Here is a 22,337-nt window from a genome sequence, read left to right on the forward strand (position 1 = left end):
TCTAGTACTTTTTGGGTTGAGTCCTATCCAGGATTTGAACCCACACTGCCAGAGTGAGGCATCTAAATGCCACTACACAATGTCAGCTATTTTACCCACTCAGTCATCGAGGCCCATCCACCTCTCCCTCCCCCAACTCCTGCATGTGTACTTTACTAAGAATACGGCATTGTGTATTTGTAATGTGGGATGGACTTTATATTTATTGATGAAACAATGCAATGTGCAAATGGATGTAAAGGTCAATAAAAGAAGATTTGTAAACAAATGTTGTAACATAACCTTGTTTTATTAGAGATTGTCACATCGTGTTATGTGGAAGACTATACCCTGCATGCCCATTCTTTAGGGATTCTCCTAGCTTCCCGGCTTCTTAACTAGAGAACAATAGGTGCCCGGCAAGTGAGGGGACCCCTAATCTTCCACCTGACATTCACTCATAAATCATACTCACTGTGCAATTACTGTCAGAGTCACTTATCCTGTGGTCAACACTCCTCTTGTGTAACCTTAACACTCATTATTAAGTTACCATAAACAGAGTGTATAAAAGTATTGTTTGGGTTCTCACATTCTCTTCCTCCAAGAGCCTCATCTTCTCCTGTAAGCTTCGCTCTAAGTCAGTCACGTGCCGCTGGTGCTGTTCTCTGACAGCAGCGAGCTGCCCAACCTCCGCATCCTGCACACATATAACACTGTCATTCATACCTCTTCTATATGTCATAACATTCAGACAACCGATGGGAAACGGTTGGGAATTTTCACTGATTATTGGCCAAAATTAGTTTATCTTAATCAATAAATCCTTGTTTACATCAAGTTATTTTTTTCTGTATTTTAAAAGAACTTTTTTAAACATATTTAACATGACATGAAAAATTCAGAGTCTTAACTCAATGCATATTGATATTGTAAATATTTACAAATAAAAGGAATGGTTGAACAGTTTGATTATATATTTTAAATTGATGAAATAACATTTTACTCATCAAATGACTGAACACACAATACAATCATCGATCCTAATTCAGCATTGGAACATCACTACTCAATCATGCTATGTATCTGCCATATATAACACTGATGTACCGCGTAACCATCAAAATATAATTCTTACACTCATACCATATCAATCATGAATATCTTACCATATTCTTACACTTCCAGGCCATCTGTCATAACAACATATTCTCTTATTGTACACATGACTCAACTATGTCAAGTAAATATGATCACATTTACCATGCTTATATGCCATATTACATGTATATAATGATACATATTTTCCTTTATTCATATCATTTATCTTGTGATAACGCTGATGTTCAAAGTTGCATAATTAGGGAGCCCCCATATTCAAATGGGGTCCTCCCATTTATCAGACACCCAGTTGTCAGAGAGTTTTTAACTGCCACACGCCCCTTTACTCATAAGGACATGACCCAGACACTGGCAATATCTTTGAAGTTTTAAATGGCTCAGTTAAATTGTAAAGATGTTTGTTTTTGATATGGTGCTTAGAATACAACCTGGGTCGTTGAAGTTAATTTTATCACTTAAATGTCAACTGTGGCTTTTTGACGGTATAGTTAACCCAGTTATTCTCTACGGATGCGAAGTATGGGGATTTGAAAACATCTCAACTCTAGAAGGTGTTCACTTGCGTTTTTCTAATATATCTTTTATCTTTAAGAAAATGTACTCCAAGTTTCATGGTACATGGGGAACTTGGAAGACTCCATCTATCCAACATGGATATCCAAAAATGAGAATAATAAGTTTTGGGGCAAAATTACTCTCCAGGAAATCATCTAAATTATTTGACTTTTGACGAACTTGGACTTAGCTACATCTGGTTTTCACAAAGTTTCAAAAATCCTACTTATCTCAAACAAGTGCAAGAGATAAGTCTTCAAAAAGCAAAATGTTTAGTATCATAAAACATGATTGTCTAAATTTTGAAAATCATTAAAACGTACTGCAGGAAAACGTAAGTTTAGGACTTATAACCATAATCTACCTATTGAAACTGGAAAATGGAGAAAAATACCTTTAACTAAAAGGAAATGTCCAATTTGTAAACTATGTGACATAATCATTGATGGTCATTACATATTATGTATATGTTATGTATTATACTTCATCTATATAATGTAAAACTCCTTTAACTGAGCAAAATATTCCAAAGTATAAAGCAATATTAAATCAAGAATATGATATGTCTAAATTTTGTTTTCTTTTGTACCAGTTGTCAGACAGTTGTTGATGGCGGGACTAGTCTATTCGGATTTAAGGGAATATATCACACACCTGATGTGCCCTCAACCATAAAAGTTGTTGTTTTAAGCTGTCTGACAGATGGGGTGTCTGATGAATTGGAGATGACCATTGATTGGTTGTTGGTTTGTTGTTTAACGCTGTACTCAGCAATATTCCAGCTATATGGCAGCGGTCTGTAAATAATCGAGTCTGGATCAGACAATCCAGTGATTGATATCTTGAGCATCGATCCATGCAATTGGGATCGATGACATGCATCAACCAAGTCAGCGAGTCTGACCACCCAATCCCTTAAGTCGCCTCTTACGACAAGCATAGTCGCCTTTTACGGCAAGCATGGGTTGCTGAAGACTTATTCTACCCCGGATCTTCACGGGTCAGATGACCATTGAAATGCTGCAGCTGGAAACCACTACTTTCTACCACTTTCAAACACTACTACAGACATAATGTTATAATCAGTTAAATGCACCACAATTTGTCCAATTCAATATAAATATATACAACCATGCTGAATTATGTTTCCTTGAGGTATATAAGTTTCAAAAATGCACCAATTAACAATGCTTCGAAACACAGAATGTTGAATACATAAAATGTACAATAGCACCACAAACATAATGAAATAGCAACACCAGGCAATGCTGACCAAATGTATCATCCTAGCTCTATGTTACACTGTTGTACTCACACATCTCCTCTCCAGCTGATACTTCTCATTGACCAGCAGCTTGATCCTCTCCTCACTCTCTGTATCATTGCCCTACAAATACACATCAGCTGTTGCACAATACTGCAGGGATTTACCTAGGATTTCAAACTAAGTCCACTTGCAGGCAAATTGGAAAAAAAGGGTTATTCTTTTCAAAGTTGTGATTTACAAAAAGTTGATGTTTTCTTGGTTTCAGAGGTAGTTTAACATTGCATTCAATGCAATAATTTAAGATCAAGAATTCAAGCCTGTTCCCTTTTATCAGTCCTGTCATCAGCAAAATACAAGTCAGGATGTGTTAAGAGATAAGGTTGTGCCTTATACATATTGCACTAGCAGGCAGCAGCACACTTCTTTCAGCAGTAGAAACTAACATGACAAGTTCACCAGACATGGAATAGATTCCATGGAGTATTTATAACACATGACATGTATTGAGACATTCTTAAAAAGCTGATCTTCTACTAGTACTAGCTCTTAGAATATCTTGAACATATGTAGTAGTATGTAATTATGTACATATCATCAAGTGTATTTTAGGTCACCTCTTATTTGAATACCTAAGTTTTAGTCTACCCTCCAATCTAACCTGCTTCACTAATACAATAGCACAGTCACCCTTGTGCTTGCCTTCTCTATTGTTTCTCTGGTCTCTATTGTCTATCCCCAGCCCCTTACTTTCACTGACAGGGTGCATTATGGGACTGGTCAGTTTGAATTTACACTTGTATTTGACTATGTATGGAGACAAGTTCTCAGTTCATTGCTGAAATAATTCAATCAACTGTCAGAGGTTATTTTGTTTGAATTGTATATTTATGTGTTCTTATTTAGTGCTTTGAAGGGTTTGTTAAGGTGCATATGTATGGTTTCTTAACTTCTTTTAATAGTACTTATATTGTTAGGTGTGATAAATGTATATCATATCAGTCATCGTAAACAGATAAATGTAGTAAGGCTAAATTTGCTTACCGGTAAATACTTTAAGTATGTAAGTATGTTTATAATAGATAATCTTAACTAGCATTTTCATGTTGATATTACTTAACTTATTGTGTAACTAAGCATACTGAGTACATTTATTGATAGACTGGAGCTATTTACCTGTAAATTAAAGTTCTGCACTTAACTGCACATGTATGAATGTATGTCTGTATGATGAGGTGAGTGATTAGAATATATATTTTAAGGGTTATTGTATATACCTAAGGATGTAAACATATTGATGTAATATGTTACACTGTAATCATGTTATATATATATTTATGTTCAGGTGTGTCCTGGTAAAGCAAATGATGTCTGATGTAGTGACATCATAGGGCACAGTGCCATACACCTGGTGAGGACATTTACGGTATATTTTGTATGTATTTATGGTGATATGTACTGAAATTGTGTGTTATGTATTAATGCATTTAGCATCATTCTCCCATTATTGATAAGCTATGTTTGTCAATTTATTATATGATAAATCCCCTGTAATATTTAGAGTAAAGTAAGCTAAAACTAATTTCGATGGATCATAACAATGTACATGATCATATATAAGATTCTAATATTTGTTAATAAGTTATAATGTAATGAGTTATTTGTATGTGTAGGTATTGTGCATATTTTAACTCTGTGTATTTATTTTCACAGGGCCTCTGTTCATTTATGCTACTGTATTAAACAACTGTCATCAACAAATCAACCTGCGTTTAGTGATTCATTCACCTAAACCACTCCGGTTACACATATACACAAACTTACTCTGACTTGTGTAACTTTCTAACCCTACCTTTTCATGCGAAAGGTCATAATATTATGATTATGAAATACATAGACTTATGCTCTGACATGTGTGAAATTTTAGAATTACAACATATCATCATGAAACAATATTTTACAAACATTGAAATCCTTTATAAAGTCATGCAACATTATGCCTGCTGTACCCTTCTCAGTTTGACCTCCTCAAGGATTTCCACCAAGCAGTTTCTTAAGTGATAGAACTCTGCATTGCTGAACACTTCTTTGCCACCAAGACAAATTTGCTCATCTGTTTTCTCCATTGTGACTTGCTGCTACCATGTTCTTACAAAGCTCTGCAAAAGCACATTTTAGAAAATTTCAAAAAGACATGTCAGTATTTTTGCAATTCAAATCTGAACTAAAAAAGTGAACAATGCAGTTTTCGAAGGTCATGGGTCCTTGTATGACCCTAATGTTTTCACAGTTGGAACAGCACCTCAGCAAAACGTCACCGGGTGAAAACGGCACCTCGACTCGAGCGAAAACGGCACCTTATTTATTTTTTTACCTTGGTCAAATAAATTATATTAAACTTACATTGTAACTTGCAAACGCCAATAATTGTGAGATGTTAAAACAAGTTTACATTAGAAATTAGCCTCTACTCCAACTATAATCCAACTTAGCTTATACGCAACTCAACTTATTGTGAAAACATAACATGCTTTGAAGAAAAATAATAGAAATTAAACTCACATCGTCTCTTACAAACACAAATAATTGTGAAATAAAACAAATACGATATTAGCCCCCTACTCCAATTAACTCACCGACTCTGATTGGGAGGCGCAGTTAACTTATTGTGAAAACACTGTACGCTTTGAAGTCAACAACAAGGTGGGTGACCAGTCCCTGGCGATCTACAAATTGATCCCAGAGCTGTTCCGAGAGGCCAGTCTGTTGCCTCTACAGTCAAGACTGATTCAGGAGGGACTACTCAGAGCGTATGTTCGCAAATCTTCCACATCGTCAAGAGAAGATCTTCGACATATGGCGAAGATACAAGGATGGAGATATCTCCCTGACCCAAGTACTTTCACAATGTTCGGTTGTTCATGGACCAATTTTGTGAAGAGGATGATGATGATAATGACGATGGACATGCCACATAACTGTATACATGAACATATTTACTTTACATATTACTACAAAAATCACTATCTTTTTTAAAAATAGAGGTGATGTTTTCGCCCGACTCATAGTAGCCCTTTTTGCCAAATGCGGTGCCGTTTTCGCCAGAGAAATCGGTGACTTTTGCTGAGGTGCCGTTTCAGCCTGGGGGCTCAAAAAAACTATAAGAGAAAAGGATGACAAGGACACCCCCTGAATTCCGAACACACCAGACCAGTGCATGTGTCCTGGTAAAGACACACCAAAAGGACGATTTGTCAGAACGTACATAGAATTTAAATGGCCCAAAAGAGTCACATAGACCATGGTTTTATTAGGAATATAAACATAAATAACTGATAAAAATATAAATGACTGATACCTTAGATTGAGCAGAAATGAACTTCAATACGTGAAATTATACAAGTATTGATATGAATTTCTAGAAAAATATTTGCATTATTTGTAAATCCTTATACGATGCATTTAACTGTGTCTTCAATTCTCAACATAATGCCACATGACAGCCTCCCACCTTGTTAGCTCCATTTTCATTATTTAATCTAGACTATAGCTATGTACGCAAATGAAAGATGCATCTGCGATTGATAGAAAGCTTCGAAAATATTGGCTAATGGTTTACCTCCGAAATCAAATGAGATAGATCAACAAACTACATGTTAGAACACGATCTGTGAGTTTCAATACAACATCTTCTGCCGTGATTCTTGTTTCCATACTAAAAGCTCAGCATGTCCTCAAATATCAATAAATACCCGGGTTCGCAGAAACTTTTATATCATTTTCATACTTAGCAGCAACCACCTGACAATGTTTCGACTATTTGTCAACGCAACAGACGGCAGTCAATATTCATATTTTCCCGCGAGTGCCCCTTTGCAATGTTTACAACCACAGTTCCAAAAATAATATCCTGACACAACCGATAATATGCATGAAACGTTTAACCCAGAAATATACACAAAAATGATGAACACTAAAGGAGAATAACTGTAAAGAGAAGATATGATTCTATGTCATTATTAAATTAGATTTGAGAATTATATACAAAAATGATCAAATAACCCAAACCGTTTATCTTATTCATTCCGCTTTCAGGATCAGGGTATTCCGGGTTTTACCAGAACCGGAAGAACTATGTGAACACGTTTAGAAAAACTTATTTCATTTGAATAAAATATTACATCTCCAATGTTCAATATATATGTAGGTATTTCACTAGAACAAAATATTATAAGATAATACATGTGTCATTAGTTTGTATTAAATATAAGGAATATTTTGAATTAAATTTCATTTGCATGATTATTTTCTGCTCGGATCACTAATGAAGGGCTTGTGGGAAACTAGTTTCTAGTAAATTTCACAAGCGGACGACATTTCCTTTCGCAATAGTTTATTTTTAATTTTTGGTTGTAATTCTGTTTATAAAAGTTTGTTCTGTAACGGCAGTTTCATAAGACTTTAGATTTTGGCAAAGAACATTTGAAGAAAACACAGTCCGTCAATTTTATTTGAGAACTATCGTTTGGGGACAGATCTTTCTACCCTGGAAGTTGTAAATCTGCCAGCCTTTACTAAGCCTAGCGTTTCATCAAGCACCATTGAAGCCAGGTACAGTCTAAATAATCACATCTCTTGAAATGGTTTGTTGTGTTAGTGAAAGCTACAACTACTTATCACTGACCAGTTTACAAAGTGTGTTTTTGTTATCCTTATTTCTTAATATCTTTAAAGATACTGATCAAAGCTTTGGTTATGTTCTCATGACTGATTGTCATCCAACATGTCCAAATGTCCTCACAGTGGCTTGTAAAGAAAATATTGGTACCAAGATATATGGTTATTACCAGTGTATTAATACACAACTGTTGCCTAAAGCTAGGTTACTCATGGATAGGTCAATGTATATATCGACATATACCCTGTTTTCAAATGGTCAGTACAGAGATCAAAGTATAGTATGACTCTATATTATCGCGGTATCAGACAGGAAGTGTGGATTACGAGATTTATCCAAACTATCGGTAAATCTCGTAATCCACACCTACTGTCTGCTGTTTACTTATACAAATCTAAGCACGATATTTCATCGCCTGGTCAAATATTGAATACAGCACTTGTAGCGTTCGTAATTGGCGCTAGTCCTAAAGTCCTTGCCAAACGGGGCCCACTCGTCTAAGGCGCTGCGATTCACTGTGTAGAGTCGCGTCCCTTGGGCACGCCAGAAACCTATGATTGTGGGTTCGAATCCCGGTTCGCCCCGATTATGTTTCTAGGTTTGTCAGCACCATACCCGTGCTCGTGGGTTTCACCGAAGTGGTCAACGTCTTGAGACCTGCATCACTTCGGGCTTTCCTCCCACATTAAGCTGACACGCCGTGATGTGACTGGAATACTGTTAAAAGCGGGGTTAAATCCAACTCACTCACTCACTCACTCCTTACCAAACATCCCAATAGTTAAGGTATCCTAAGGAAATTTGCCCTTTTTTGCTATATGGTACCATTATAAGGACTAGTGGACTAAAAGTGTTAGTTTCTATCACTACATGTCAAGGCTACTCGTAAGTATACACGCTAACATGTTTTTTAAGTGGAATTACCCCTACCCCCATTCAAAATTGATTACAAAGAAAACAATTTGTTTGGACGAAGTCCCTTGACCCAAACTAGGTCGTATGCTTACTGATTATGTAAATCCCAAAGAGGAAGTGATGTAAACCACATGATCTACACGTATCACACCACTAAATAGCCATACCACGATAATATAGAGTTGCCCTTGAGTCGCTAATGACCCGTGAAGATTCGGGGTAGAATAGGTCTTCAGCATCCCATGCTTGACATAAAAAGCGACTATGCTTGTCGTAAGAGGCGACTAACAGGATTGGGTGGTCAGGCTTGCTGACTTGGTTGATGCATGTCATCGTATCCCAATATTGCATAGATCGATGCACATAATGTCAATCACTGGATTGTCTGATCCAGACTCGATTATTTACAGAGCGTCATCACATAGCTGGAATATTGCTGAGTGCAGCATTAAACAAAAAATAAACAAATAAACTTTGTTCACTGAACTCAGTAAAGGAAATCAGCATAATCAATTCTAATGGATGTGTCATAAAAGTTGAACAGAGAACAAGAAACATTTTGCATATTACATATTTAATAGGTTACTGTCGTGATAATATAGCATACCATCCTAATTTGATGAGATGGGTTAAAACATCAAGTGAACTCTACTGGAAGAGTCAACTGTAATAACATCCTGCTCACACTGGATATTCATTTTTTTAAATATGGACAGTTTGAGTTTTTTGTTATAGCCATTTTGAATTTGGGTTTGTGGCCATTTTGACATTATTTAGACTGTTTTGACTTATTAGTTTAAAGGACATTTTGACTACAACCCATTTCATATTGATCTTGATTTGTCACTTTATAAGCAAGGTGTAACATCATCATAAAAGCTGATGACTTGATACATCAGCAATGTCATTATTACCGTTCGAAAATAGGGTATGTTAGGATACTACATAAACCTGATAAAGGAAATCAAAGTCTTTATGAATAGTATACTATGAGCCTGGGGGTTGTAGTAAATAAGGCCACATGTTAAAACGTCCACAAACACATTGATCAAAACTGGCCACAAAAAAATCCCTGGTCAAAATGGCCATTTTGACTAAAGTGTCTGTGGCCTTTTTTTTACCTTTTCCCTGAAACATGCAGTGAACATATATCTTGCTGATAATTTTTTATCACAAGCACCTATGAATTTCCTTGTCATTTGTCACTTGACAAAACACTGAAGATAATAATCAGAATCATCCATGATATATTGGGTGTCTCTAGCAAAAACAATTTGTTGTAGGAAGCATCCAGTTTCACCTATCACATCAAAAGCTATGGAAGGTACAGTGTCTGAGAATCCAGTACCCACCCAAACCATTGCCCCATCTACTAATCCCTGGGCAAAGAAGTCAACCCCGTGGGGAAGAAGCCCTCCAGTTGTGCCCTGCTCTCTGGAGGAAGTGATGAGTGAACAGCTGGCAGCAGATCTTCAGGACAAGGAAGGGTGGCCAGAGTTAGGTCCTGTGGAGACAAAACAGACGGTGCAAGGGTAGGAGGATTACTGACACCTATCAATAATAGCACCAATAAGTTCAGTGTCTTGTAACATACTAGATTTGTCATTTCCCAATCTGATACGGTTCATAGATCAGCATACAACGTTATCATGAGCCAAGTGAATATAAGGATGTTAAGTCAATTACTGCTGGAAGCTATCTCATCTGGGCTGTCAAGTAGCAGGTTTAATACTTACTACTTATCATGCTGATTTTCTTCTATTCTTAAAGAAACAGGGGCGGTGGTGTAGCCTAGTGGTTAAAGAGTTCGCTCGTCACGCCAAAGATCCGGGTTTTCCCCACACGAGTACAATGTGTGAAGCCCATTTCTCGTGTCCCCTGCCATAATATTGCTGGAATATTGCTAAAAGCGCATAAAAACATGCTCACTTACTCACTTAAAGAAACATAGTTTTTGCATATTCATGTTTAGCATTTCTAATCTTCTTCCAGCATGTCCAATAAAATGTCCAAATGTAGAAATATTCATAACAATGTGTCATACATGTAACCAGGTTTGTGATTGGAAACACTTTGTCCAACACAGGCTACGGTTGTGATTCTTTATTGCCAGGAGAACAGATAATGAAACTCTGTAATGTACAAAACAATAACATTTTAAGAACAATAGTATTAGTACACCGGTTTCATATACATACATATTCATACAATACAAAGCGAACATTCATTTCATATAAACATACATCTATATTCCCAACATGAACATGAACTTGAGAATGAATAATGAAATTATTATCTTAACCCTACAGTAAACAAATAGATCATCAAGGGCGATAATTTGATCCCGACATTACTTGTAAGTTACACTATAAACGTGGTCTATGATTGTAAATTACATCGAATATTACAAATATAATTGCCACTTTCTACTAAATATTATATTGATTACAGTAACTGATCGTACATTTGGCATGATACACTATTTACAATATGGTATACCTTTAGAGACATTTCAAACATGTAAATTACCGGTACCTGGTGGGTGACACTCTCAAAGCAGCTGCCTTGCATGGTAGCTATGCAGCTATGCAGCACACTTCTATAAATACAATCAGCTATGATATAATACAATTAAAGCATTAAAGAAAATGTTGGCGAATCCTTACTAAACATACTATCTACACACTATTATACAATGTTTGACATTGCATACATATTCTGTATTAACACATTTATAAAAATCTACACATTCACTTAATAAACATTCACACACAGAAATATAGTAGAATGATGTGAAGCTTTTAAAATGTTTACTTTAGCCTTATTTAAATAGTGACTTAGCAATATGGTGACACAATCACCATACCAGAGAAAAGCATTATGGAGATACTGAAATAACAGTACACATAACTTAGAAAACAAAAGTTATATTATTATACAGGTATATATACATAGATATTAGCTAGCAATTCTATATATTACTAACCTTAATTATCGAATTATTTATCCAAAGATCTGTCACTGTCCAAAATGTAAGCTGACTTCCAAAGTGGTGTTGTGTCAAGTGCAAGATGTATGAAAAGTGCACAGTTTGAACAAGCCAATGAATACAAGGCTTGGGTTAGAAGAAGAGAAGAAACAATGACACAAACATGGACTAACCTAACCATACTTTACTTTATAAGTAAACTAATCCAGAAGCCCACAATAGATGTCAAACTAAGAAACTACTTTACTAACAACCTTAGGGGGCACGGGTGGCCCAGTCGTCTAAGGCATCGCTATTCACTGTGCAGAGTTAGTCCCTTGGGTACGCCAGGAACCTATGGTTGTGGGTTTGAATCCCAGTTTGCCCTGATTATGTTTCAAGGTTTGTCAGCACCATACCCGTGCTTGTGGTTTCACTGAAGTGGTAAACGTCTGAGACCTGCATCACTTTGGTCTTTCCTCCCACATTACGCTGACATGCCGTGATATAACTGGAATACTGTTAAAAGCGGCGTTATACCCAACTAACTAACTCACTCACTCACTCACTAACAACCTATAATATACTTATACAGAAATTAAAGGACCTCAATTAGATACAAACATATTTACAACAAAACTGTAAAGCTACACTTGTGTCTGCCACACACTCATCACTAATGCTTATGGGTTTCAAATTGTAATCATGGTAATTTTGGTTGTTTTAGACAAGAAGCTGCTGCAGCTGCTGTTCCTGATGTGACTGAAGATGAAGTGACAGAGATCCTGGCAGCTGCAGGCATAGCTACAGACAAGGATGGGACAAGTGATGAACTTATTGCCCGGATGATGCAGCTAGAGTTTGACAGAGAACATAACAAAATGCTTCAGAAAGAACAGGAAAAATTGAATGGAACTAACAAAGGTAAGAGTAGCAATAATCTTGCAGTGTTCAAAATCTTTTCCTGTTGACATCCCAAGACCTGTCACTTGAATGTTGGGCCTACAATGCTAAAGCTACCAGGTTATGGCCCAACTGAACGGTCACATCTTGTCGCCATTTTAGAATAGCAAGCTTTTTCAGAACATTTGTATTTTTAAGGAATTACAACAATTAGTTGTTCCGAGTATCAGAATTAAGTTCTTCCCACATGTTTGTAAAAGAAAATTGTACCTGTATTTTGACTATTTCAGTTCAAATAACATTTGACAACTATAAGACAAGACATCCAGTATATGAGGCAGAAGAAGAGGAGGATAGTGATGAATATGAAGAGCAACCAGAGAAAAGTAACTGGGGTAGGTGGAACTGTCAACTTAAATTACCACATGTTAATGTAGTAAAGCTCTCCCTTGCACAAAGTGTTCTATCTTTGTTTTAGTATAGAATGTGTCAAAATCTTCCTATTGTCTGATTAAAAGCTTTAAGTTTTATACTGTTAATGTTATACCTGCAGTAATCTTTGTCCCAAGTGTGAAGTTCTGTTCATATAGATCTAAGTTTAAAAAGACTGAGTGCTTGTACAGGTAATACTGAAAACATGGTATTTGGCATGGTGATCTGATTAGTGTTTCAGTTTGATTAATAATTGAAGAAATTCTTCTCTTTACTTTTTTGTCTACAAACCAGGCATTACTCCCCCTGTAATGTGTGAATGAGGATGTTGGTGATGGGTGTAAGGTTACATAGTTTCATTTTGTTGCAGATAAGAAAAGTCCTAAAATTGGCCCCAAAGGTTACACTGGCTCTGGGAAGAACATCACTACCAAGCATGACAAGGAAATCTGTGGCAGGCGCAATGCTGAGAAGATGATGATGGTAGGAAGTTCTAATATGTTTAATTTTTTATATAACAACATGCAGCTTTCAGATGTTCAAGAACTATTGTCTCACCCTCATTACGGTCATTGGTGAATACATGACACTGCCCATATATGATCAAAGGATTGCGTTAACTCAAGTAAAAACACTTCGACCATGTACAGTATTTGTCGGTGACCTGACGTATCTCATTTGAATATGCCTTATTTGAAATTAACTGCTTTTGATTTGAGGGATGATAGGCGAAAAGAAATAATAGTCTTGGTTCTCAGGCACCATCATCATAAAATCTGCCTCATGTTTTGTTTTTATTTCCATCTTTAAAAAATAGAAAGTCTTTAAATATTCATGAACACACGACCCTGTCAGTAAAATGCTTCAATACTTATGAACAACATGATTTCGCCCAAAATTATTGTAAACAGAATTTGGCTACATACTAGCTTGAACAACTCCCTCCACCCGCCCGCACTATATTTTCAAAAGCCATTGCCTGAGAACCAATTATCTTTTGAAGCCTTAGACTAAACTGTTATCACCCCATACTATATTATAGAATTCTAAGTGTACAGTCTTGGTTTTATCTTTATCTTGCTGATTAGTTTTAAGGTTCAAAGGTGGAGGGAATCCCATTAATTTCATGACACAGTTTAGGCCAGGGGTTGAGACTTGCATTAATTTGGTGACATTAATTTCATGACTTGTAGCCATAGTGCTGGATGGTACAATGTGAATAAAAGTTAAACTCAGTGTTGCTGTGTCATTTGTCGAATGTCTTCCAACTGACATCTCATATCTGATTATATTTCAGTTCCCCCCAGGTTTCGGGTCGGGAGATGGTGAGGGCATGGACATGCAGCTGCCGAACCATGTGTACAACAAGCTGAAGGCTCACTCACAGAAGGAGGACAAGCACAGAGAGAAGCTGCACGAGAAGAAGGAACACTCTACTGCTGTATGTACCCTTACACTTGTATACTTCAATCCATGTCTACCAATGGGTCATTTCTATCCACTATCAACTCCAGTATGGATTCTCACTCAGAATAGGCCCCCAGTACTAAGATATTAGTAAGAATACTTGTAAGAGGCAACACCAAACAGGGATTTGGTGATCAAGCTTTGTGACTTTGTTCACCATGCCCTGATAGTTTTGATTGCTGAGCATGCTTTTAGTCTCTTGTATGCCAGGTCCAGATTTAATTATTTTCAGCCAGCTGTAATATGGCGAAATATGGCTGGTGTCAAACAAATATGAACTAACTCACCATCTCTTCTAATGTAGGAAGAGAACAACTACAGTAACCAAACAAGAGCAGCATGGTTGCCTTTTTCATTCCCTGGGTATTTTTGATAATGTCCAATACTTATTAAGATAACTAGGGTATCAGGGCATTCTGTAATCCTTCTCTTTCCTGTTCACATATTCCAGCCTGTAAGATTGCTTTGATATTAACAATATCCAGAATGTTTGTCATATTTTTCAATTTTACTTTACATGTGTGAAACAATAGTTGTGTGTTTGTATGTATATTTAGCTATTCCATGTTACAGGAGCATGCTGTAGATCCCCGGACTCGACTACTGATGTACAAGTTGGTCAACAATGGCGTGTTGGATTCTATTTCTGGCACCATCAGTGGTGGCAAGGAGTCTGTGGTCTTCCATGCTTTTGGTGGCAGGTTAGTGGTGGTATTTTGAAATATCCAATATATGTATATCAAACATCCTTTCTATGATGATGTGTGTGTAAGTTGAGTATATAAATAAAAATAGGTACTGAAAATTGTAGCTGTGGAAACAGTTGGAAACTGATTTACATGACTTATAGAATATTACTGGTAGTTATGTACATAATACATACAGAAGGAATGAACATCTAAATAACAATCTAGTGTAATTAATGTTCATGGTGTCTGTTTTAGTATTGAGGACATGAATGTGCCAAAGGAGTGTGCTATTAAAGTGTTCAAAACAACACTGAATGAATTCAAGAATCGGGAACAGTACGTCCATGGAGATCCCAGGTTTTTCAAGGATGACTTCAAGAAACAGAATCCAAGGAAAATAATGAAACTGTGGGCCAACAAAGAAGCTTACAATCTCAACAGGTAATATTGTAGTCTGTGTTACTGTACTGCATACAATAAGGGGAAGTAACTCTAACCATATTGTGGTGGCTGTTATTTTTGGTTAGATCTTCTTTGCATGTATTATATTTGGAGACATACAAATAATGTTTTTCATGATTCTTTCTTATCTGTCATGTTTTTCATCATTATCAATAATGTTTTAATATTTGATTTGATAATTTGTGTGCAACAGATTTTAGTTGTAATAGTGTGTTGTACATCATGTACATAGCATTGTACTCAAAGTAAAAATTTCCTCTTCTCCCAGGATGAAGAAATTTGACCTCCCCTGCCCCCATGTGGTTGTAAGAAAACAGCATGTTCTCGTCATGTCTTTCATTGGAGAGGATGGAATATCAGCTCCTAAACTGAAGAATGCAAGGATGTCATCTGCAGACATGGAAGATGCATATGCACAAACAAAGAAGGTAATATTCCTTACTTTCTTTCTGTGTTTTTCCTGTTAGGTAAAGTATTGTTGAGAAGGTGTTGGTGTATGAGGAGCAGAAACAATAATGCCACATTTCTGTAATTTCTATGCACATTATGGAACATGTGGTCATCCGTACATTTCATTGCAGCAAATGACTGCAAGATTGCTGATACGCCTTTAAGCACTCATTCCTCACTTAAAAATAAATTAAAGTCTTAGTTCTCAGGCACCGCCAGCATCATCATAAAGTCCACTGCATGTTTCGTTTTTATTTCAATTTTCCAAAAAAATATGAAAAAACTAATACTTAAAAACAGTGCGATAGAGCATGCAGTTATTTCCCTTTACATGTACACTGCTTTACTGTGCATCTCGTGTTATGGTCATATCGGCAATAGGAGTTTGTATGCTTGTTTATGTAGGGAGGCCCTTGCCCAGGTTGATGGTACACAACTGTTTATTTGGTTACATACTAGTTTTAACAGGCAAAAAAACAACAACACCGCACCATATTTTCAAAAGTCATTGTCTGAGAACCAATTCTTTTATTTTTTTAAGCCTCACATGTATTGTGTCATAGTAAGATATTGGTGGTCTCTCTGTTTGTCGTCAATCCCTGTGTTCAATGTCTTTTCATTTTGGTGGTTAGTTTAATATCTTATATATTTATTTATCCCCTTTCATCATTTTCCCTTTCCATATTTTACCAAAATGGCAGCCTCCAGCCAGGAGTGTTGACCATCTGTTTGACGAACTGGAAATATGGCTCTTTATGTTTAAGACCAGCCTTGGTGTCCTATCTCCACTGAGGAGCCGCCCTTTCCTCACCTGTGCATCCAAGCACTGTGTTTTCTGGTGGTGCTTACATTTTGTTGAGGGTATCACCAACACTTCTTAATGTTTCAGATAATGTGGGACTTACAACAGAAATGTGGCATTGTACATGCAGACTTGAGTGAGTTCAACATGTTGTGGCACAAGGATCAGGTGTATGTCATCGATGTGAGTCAGGCTGTGGACCAGGTTCACCCCAAGGCCATGGAGTTCCTCTACAGGGACTGCTGTAACGTCACAAGGGTATGTATACAGTATATAATTTTGTTCACTGACCAGCTTGTTTACAAAAATATGTTGAAAGCCCTCATCATATTTTACTAACCCTACTTTATGGCTACAAACTACACATTTTGTGTTAACCTACATGTATTTTGTGTGTTTTGAGACCATTGTGCTAAACAACAGCGAAGCTGATTGGCTGCTTGGTACCATACGTTTGCCTGAAGTTTGTGATAGTTCTTAGACTATCACACACATTGCTAAAACCAGGTGTACATGTAGATATCAGTCATAATCAGTGTACAGCAAAACCCCAGCTAACTACCACTTTGACATCAAATGATGCCCTAACTGACGTGATGATCTGTAGAAATAAATATGTACTGACTAGAATTTTTAACTAGACAGTCGGGCCAGCTTTACGGAAATGTTGCTAGCCCAATTTAAAAGTCACTGGCATTTGGCTAGTGGGCAGGCAGCTATTTCGAACACTGTATGAATAGCATGTCCCCTGCAAGCATGCCGAGGCAGAATAGATCCCTGGTTACCTATTCTTAGCATAAGAGATGACTGTGGAAGATCTATGTCATGGATTGTTGCTGATGTTGTCGTCACTGCTTTGTCTGACATTCACCTGGTTATATACAGCATGCTTTGATCATGTTGCTATAGGTGGAATATTGTTGACTGCAGCATCACACTGCATTCACTCCCCCTGCGTTTAACCCGCACTCAGCAATATTCCAGCTGTATGACATCAGTCTGTAAATAATGAGGTGTAAAACAGACAGTCCAATGATTGACATCATGAGCATCGATCTACGCAAATGGGACACAATGACCTGCTTTAACCAAGTTAGTTGGTCAAACCACCCAATCCCATTAGTCGCCTCTTACGACAAGCAAGGGTTGCTTTGACATCATTACTTCAATTTCTTTCAGATGTCTGCTTCATGATGGCTTACGAAATATCTGTGTTACACACTTTCAATGCCTTTCTTATATGCAACTAAAATATTACCATGTTAACAAGCAACGGTTTAGCATAAAAAAGCGCCATACAGTCAAGTCTCGTTAATCCGACACTCGTTAATCCGACACTCGGCTTTATCTGACACAAATGATGGGAACCGATTGATTCAGTGCTATTTAGTCCCGTTAATCCGACATTCTCGCACTCCGACTCCGACACACCTAATTTGCAACGAATTACCGAAATCACTCATTAATCAGTCTCGTTAATCCGACACAGTGATCAGCGTACTCCGTGGTCATCTGCCCGCGAGTACACAGCCAGTGTTTTGACACGCACTGGCTGCAGAGATTAACTTAACAATTAACAGGAAAAGCTATTCAAACCTGTATGTACAAAGCTATACAAATGTAGTTTACAAATTGAAGCCAGATAAATGTGCATGAAGCCAGCTTATTTCGTTTTTAATGATTTTATTACAAGGTACACACGGTTATTATCTATCGTGAAGAAGTCCGATTTTCGATCACAAATCAATTAATTTCGTTAATCCGACATACTCGTTAATCCGACACAATCACGTGCAACCAACGATGTCGGATTAACGAGACTTGACTGTACTTTGGTTAAAGCCTATTTCCGGTATCAGCGTTTCCTGTATTCAGATCCACAACCCACTCAAAACATTGCACATCCAGTTTCAAATTCAGTTCAGCATGGTTTAGTCTACAGGTAAACTAGGTCTACTTGGACACTGTATGTTTATCTTCCAGTCAGGCATGTTCAGGAATTTCAAAGATCACAAAATTATCAACAACCCTTTATTTCAGACTTTATGTCACTTGTCCTCTGATCTGACATGGCTGTCAGGTATAGAGCTGTTCAATGTAGTAGTTATGTCAACTCATTGTCAACCAAGAACAGGTGCCATTGTCATACCTACATTCTTTCAATTTTGTTTCCGGGCGGTTGGGTAGCCTAGTGGTTAAAGCGTTCGCTCTTCACGCCGAAGACCCGTGTTCGATTCCCGACATGGGTACAATGTGTGAAGCCCATTTCTGGTGTCCGCCGCCGTGATATTGCTATAGCGGCGTAAAACCATACTCACTCACTCACTCAATTTTGTTTCCAGTTCTTCAATAGTTACGGCGTCCATGATGTGGCATCACCAGAGGAGTTGTTTAATGAAACCACAAGGCTCAGTATTCAGGGAACAGGAGCTGACTTTCTTTGTCAGGTAAGCTGAATAGTGTCTTCATCACCATAGCATCAGTGCAATGTTGAAGCCCGAGCAAGTGAGTTTTACACCACTTAGTTACATCACATCGTATAAGGTTGATGTGGGAGAAAAGCCTGAAGTGATGCAGGACTGAGACGTTTATCACTTTGGTGAAGCCAGTGAACATGAGGATGGTGCTGACAAACATGGAAACATTATGAGGGTAAATGTAAAGGATAGGAACTAACACCAAGGTTTTAACTGAAAATGTAAGCCCAGGGCAGATTGAGCACCCTTTCATCACCTGCCCCGATGGCTGTGTGGGAAAACAGTGGGTTAACAAAACTATACACGATGTGACATTGCAGGTTTGATTCATGTCATGGAATTGTCATGTAAAAAAAATTGGTACTTTTATCCAATCATAAATCAACATTAGACTCATATCAAAAGACCAGTTTATAAAAATTCAACTGTAAAACCTTGGTCTCACAAATAAATTAAAGCTGGGGCATTTCCTTCTGAATGCCCGGGGTCAGTGAATGCATTCAGAGTTTTTCAGCATGTTAAAGAACCCACTAACACAGAAGTGTGTTAGGTCTCAAAGGTTTATAACTTGTATTCAAACCCACAACCACAGGTTTCTGGGACACAACTCTACACAGCGGTTTGTGGTGCCTTAGACAACTGAGCCACACATCTGTCATGTTGTTTTCTAAGAATTTGTGAGTTTTTTTAGGCAGAATAGGTCACCAGCGGTCCATGTTTGTCGCAAAATGAGGATCCGATCAATTTTTCACCTGGTTGTCAAGCCTTGATTATTTGCAACCTAATGTGATATTGCTAGAACATTCCTGACCATGTAACATGGCAGTCACTCATTCATGCCCTTTAAAGTTGAGGTTGATAACAAAGTTTCTGTTCCACCACAGGTTCAGCGCTATGACAAAGACAGGAAGGAATCCATGGTAACACATGCCAATCAATACAAGGAGTATGCTTTCGACTTCCACTTCGATATTTCACAGAGGGAGAGGGAGATGGGTTCACAGGACAGTGATGAAGAGGACTGAACATACAGCACTCAGTACAGTTCGGTCTGACCGGGAATTGCTCACTGCCAAAGCCATGTTGCCCAGCTGAATGCAAGCTAATCTAAAGATGATGTTTGTCTAGCTGCAGTCTTACTGCATCAGGGGTAATGAAAGTATCACAGTCTTTCATGACAAACTTGAAACAGTCGATGTTGGTGTTTGTTTCCTGTTTTCTGACTTTGTTCTTCTCGAAAGAAGAATATATTGCAGACAAACAAGTGAATGAAAGCTCACTTTACTACATCAAAATCAGAATGCTACATCTCGTAATATTTCAATAAGAAATATTAGTGCATATCATTTAATGCATAAAGTTGAAATCAGGTAATGGTTGTACAAGAGTGTATAAGATATTCATGTGTGCCTAGGTAGGTCATCTTGATGTGAAAAGTAAACCCCATGAGATGCACGCGCACACACGCGCACACGCACACACACACACACACACACACACACACACACACACACACACACACACACACGTCTTTGATGTGTAAACAAAATGGTCAGTTACTTCATATATTAAGTTTGACTCATACCAACCTCATCCAGTGATATGTTGCTGTGCCTATATTCTATGACGGATCCGACCATGTATTTGGTGTTCATAAAGTAACATTTACCATGTTTAACCATGTCATTGCATTCTTGATTTAATGAAACAGAATATATTTTTTAGTCTTGACTTTGAAAGTGTATGCCAGTGTTCAAAACTCAAAATTTTCCAGTCTTTTCACACTATGAAATAAGCTAATATTCAGAAACGTTACCATTCCTGATGAAACATTATGTGTGACTTATCATGCTTAGATCAACAGGTGCTTTTGCTTGTTGTACTATATCTAACTGAAACAGGACATATTGATCAGTGGAGTACACACTGCATATTGAAGCAGTACATATTTATTACAGATGCATATTTATTAGAACTGGTCACAGTTACAACATGTAAATATTTGTGCATAATGTGTATGAACTAATTCCAAATGAAATGAAGCCTTGATGTGATTGCCTTCGTCAATGTCATTTTCAAAATGCACAATATGACAATCTCCCAATAGAAAAACTATTTGTTAATGATCAGAAACATAACTGTCGTGTTCTTTTGCAAGAGTGAATGAAATGTGTAGATTGTCTTTCACTCAGCCATTGATGCAGCATGTCTGCATCCTTGTTATAGTTGTTAGTTTCAGTATGTGACTGTAGTGTTGTTTTGTCATAAGGCAAAGAGTTTTGATCATGTCCAGATCACTTCCCATTTGTAATGTGACATTGTCAAACTGATGTGTGATGTTATCACCGAATGAATGTGTGGGATGAGTGATGTTGATTCTATTTATGTCTTGAGTATCATTTACATGGTTCTTTTTACACAGGTGTTGGAATAAAAATTTCAACAAGAAACATGTCAGATTCTGTGGTGTTTGATTCCTACATGACCCTGCATCGTCCAGGTTGCAGAATCTGTAAACAACAGTTACTATTAACCATATTCCATGAAAGAGAAATCCTTTTACTCTAGGTTTCAGGGTGAAGGACATAACCAAATCGTATATCACCCCACCAACAAACCAACAATACTATAAATTTATCCGTTTTAAGAATCTTATTTGGTTTTTTTTCAAGTTTTGTTTAGACCATGCAACCCACTGGGTTTTTATAGTGGAAAGAACTGTGAATCATGTACTACCAAACAGAAGGGAGATTTGACACTGTTATCACCAGGACCGTGTCACAAGGAAAAGGAAACCACAAATGCTTCATGAGACCATATTTATTGTGGATCAAATTTCAGTTTCCACATGATTGTGTGGTTTGTGAGGTTATGGAAACAAATGTTTTTCCAAGGCACAAGATTCGGACCTCTTCTATAATAACTCTTTTTGTATATCCCGCCATGATATTGCTGGAATATTGCTAAAAGCGGCGTAAAACCATACTCACTCACTCACTTTTTGCGTACTATGAATTTACAGAGAAATTAATGACTCCACGCCTACATAAAGAGAGATTCGGCTAGATGCTATGATCTGCCTTGTGTGGGTTTGAATCCCAGATTAACTCTTGTTTATTGTCTTTGCCCTGTCAGAACCAGGCATGGTGCACTTGGGTTTGACCATGCAGAGAG

At 37.3% G+C, this 22,337-nt stretch overlaps 2 protein-coding genes across 3 annotated transcripts in view; one reads left to right on the forward strand and one right to left on the reverse strand.

Moving 5' to 3' along the window:
- LOC124131710 (coiled-coil domain-containing protein 73-like) overlaps positions 1–6,807 on the reverse strand; it is a 156,654-nt gene extending 149,847 nt beyond the window's left edge. The window contains exons 1-4 of one of the 2 annotated variants that reach the window (XM_048393298.1): positions 6,540–6,807; positions 4,930–5,079; positions 2,972–3,043; positions 572–679 (exon numbers count right to left, since the gene is read on the reverse strand). In XM_048393298.1, coding sequence (XP_048249255.1) covers positions 572–679; positions 2,972–3,043; positions 4,930–5,046 — 297 coding nt within the window. In that variant the 5' untranslated portion in view covers positions 5,047–5,079; positions 6,540–6,807. The remainder of the gene's footprint in view (positions 1–571; positions 680–2,971; positions 3,044–4,929; positions 5,080–6,539) is intronic. The other variant, XM_048393304.1, reaches the window with a different exon arrangement.
- A 462-nt stretch (positions 6,808–7,269) lies between these two features.
- On the forward strand, positions 7,270–21,613 carry LOC124131580 (serine/threonine-protein kinase RIO3-like). The gene is made up of 12 exons (XM_046494934.2): positions 7,270–7,531; positions 9,797–10,045; positions 12,209–12,405; positions 12,675–12,779; positions 13,187–13,299; positions 14,114–14,257; positions 14,857–14,984; positions 15,228–15,413; positions 15,703–15,862; positions 16,774–16,944; positions 19,029–19,133; positions 20,048–21,613. Exons 2-12 carry the CDS (start codon positions 9,831–9,833, stop codon positions 20,186–20,188), a joined length of 1,665 nt encoding a protein of 554 aa, XP_046350890.1. The 5' UTR covers positions 7,270–7,531; positions 9,797–9,830; the 3' UTR covers positions 20,189–21,613.
- Positions 21,614–22,337: the final 724 nt, after the last annotated feature.

The sequence above is a fragment of the Haliotis rufescens genome, unplaced genomic scaffold (assembly GCF_023055435.1).
Source record: "Haliotis rufescens isolate VD_foot unplaced genomic scaffold, xgHalRufe1.0.p SCAF_1, whole genome shotgun sequence".
Lineage (NCBI taxonomy): Eukaryota > Metazoa > Mollusca > Gastropoda > Lepetellida > Haliotidae > Haliotis > Haliotis rufescens.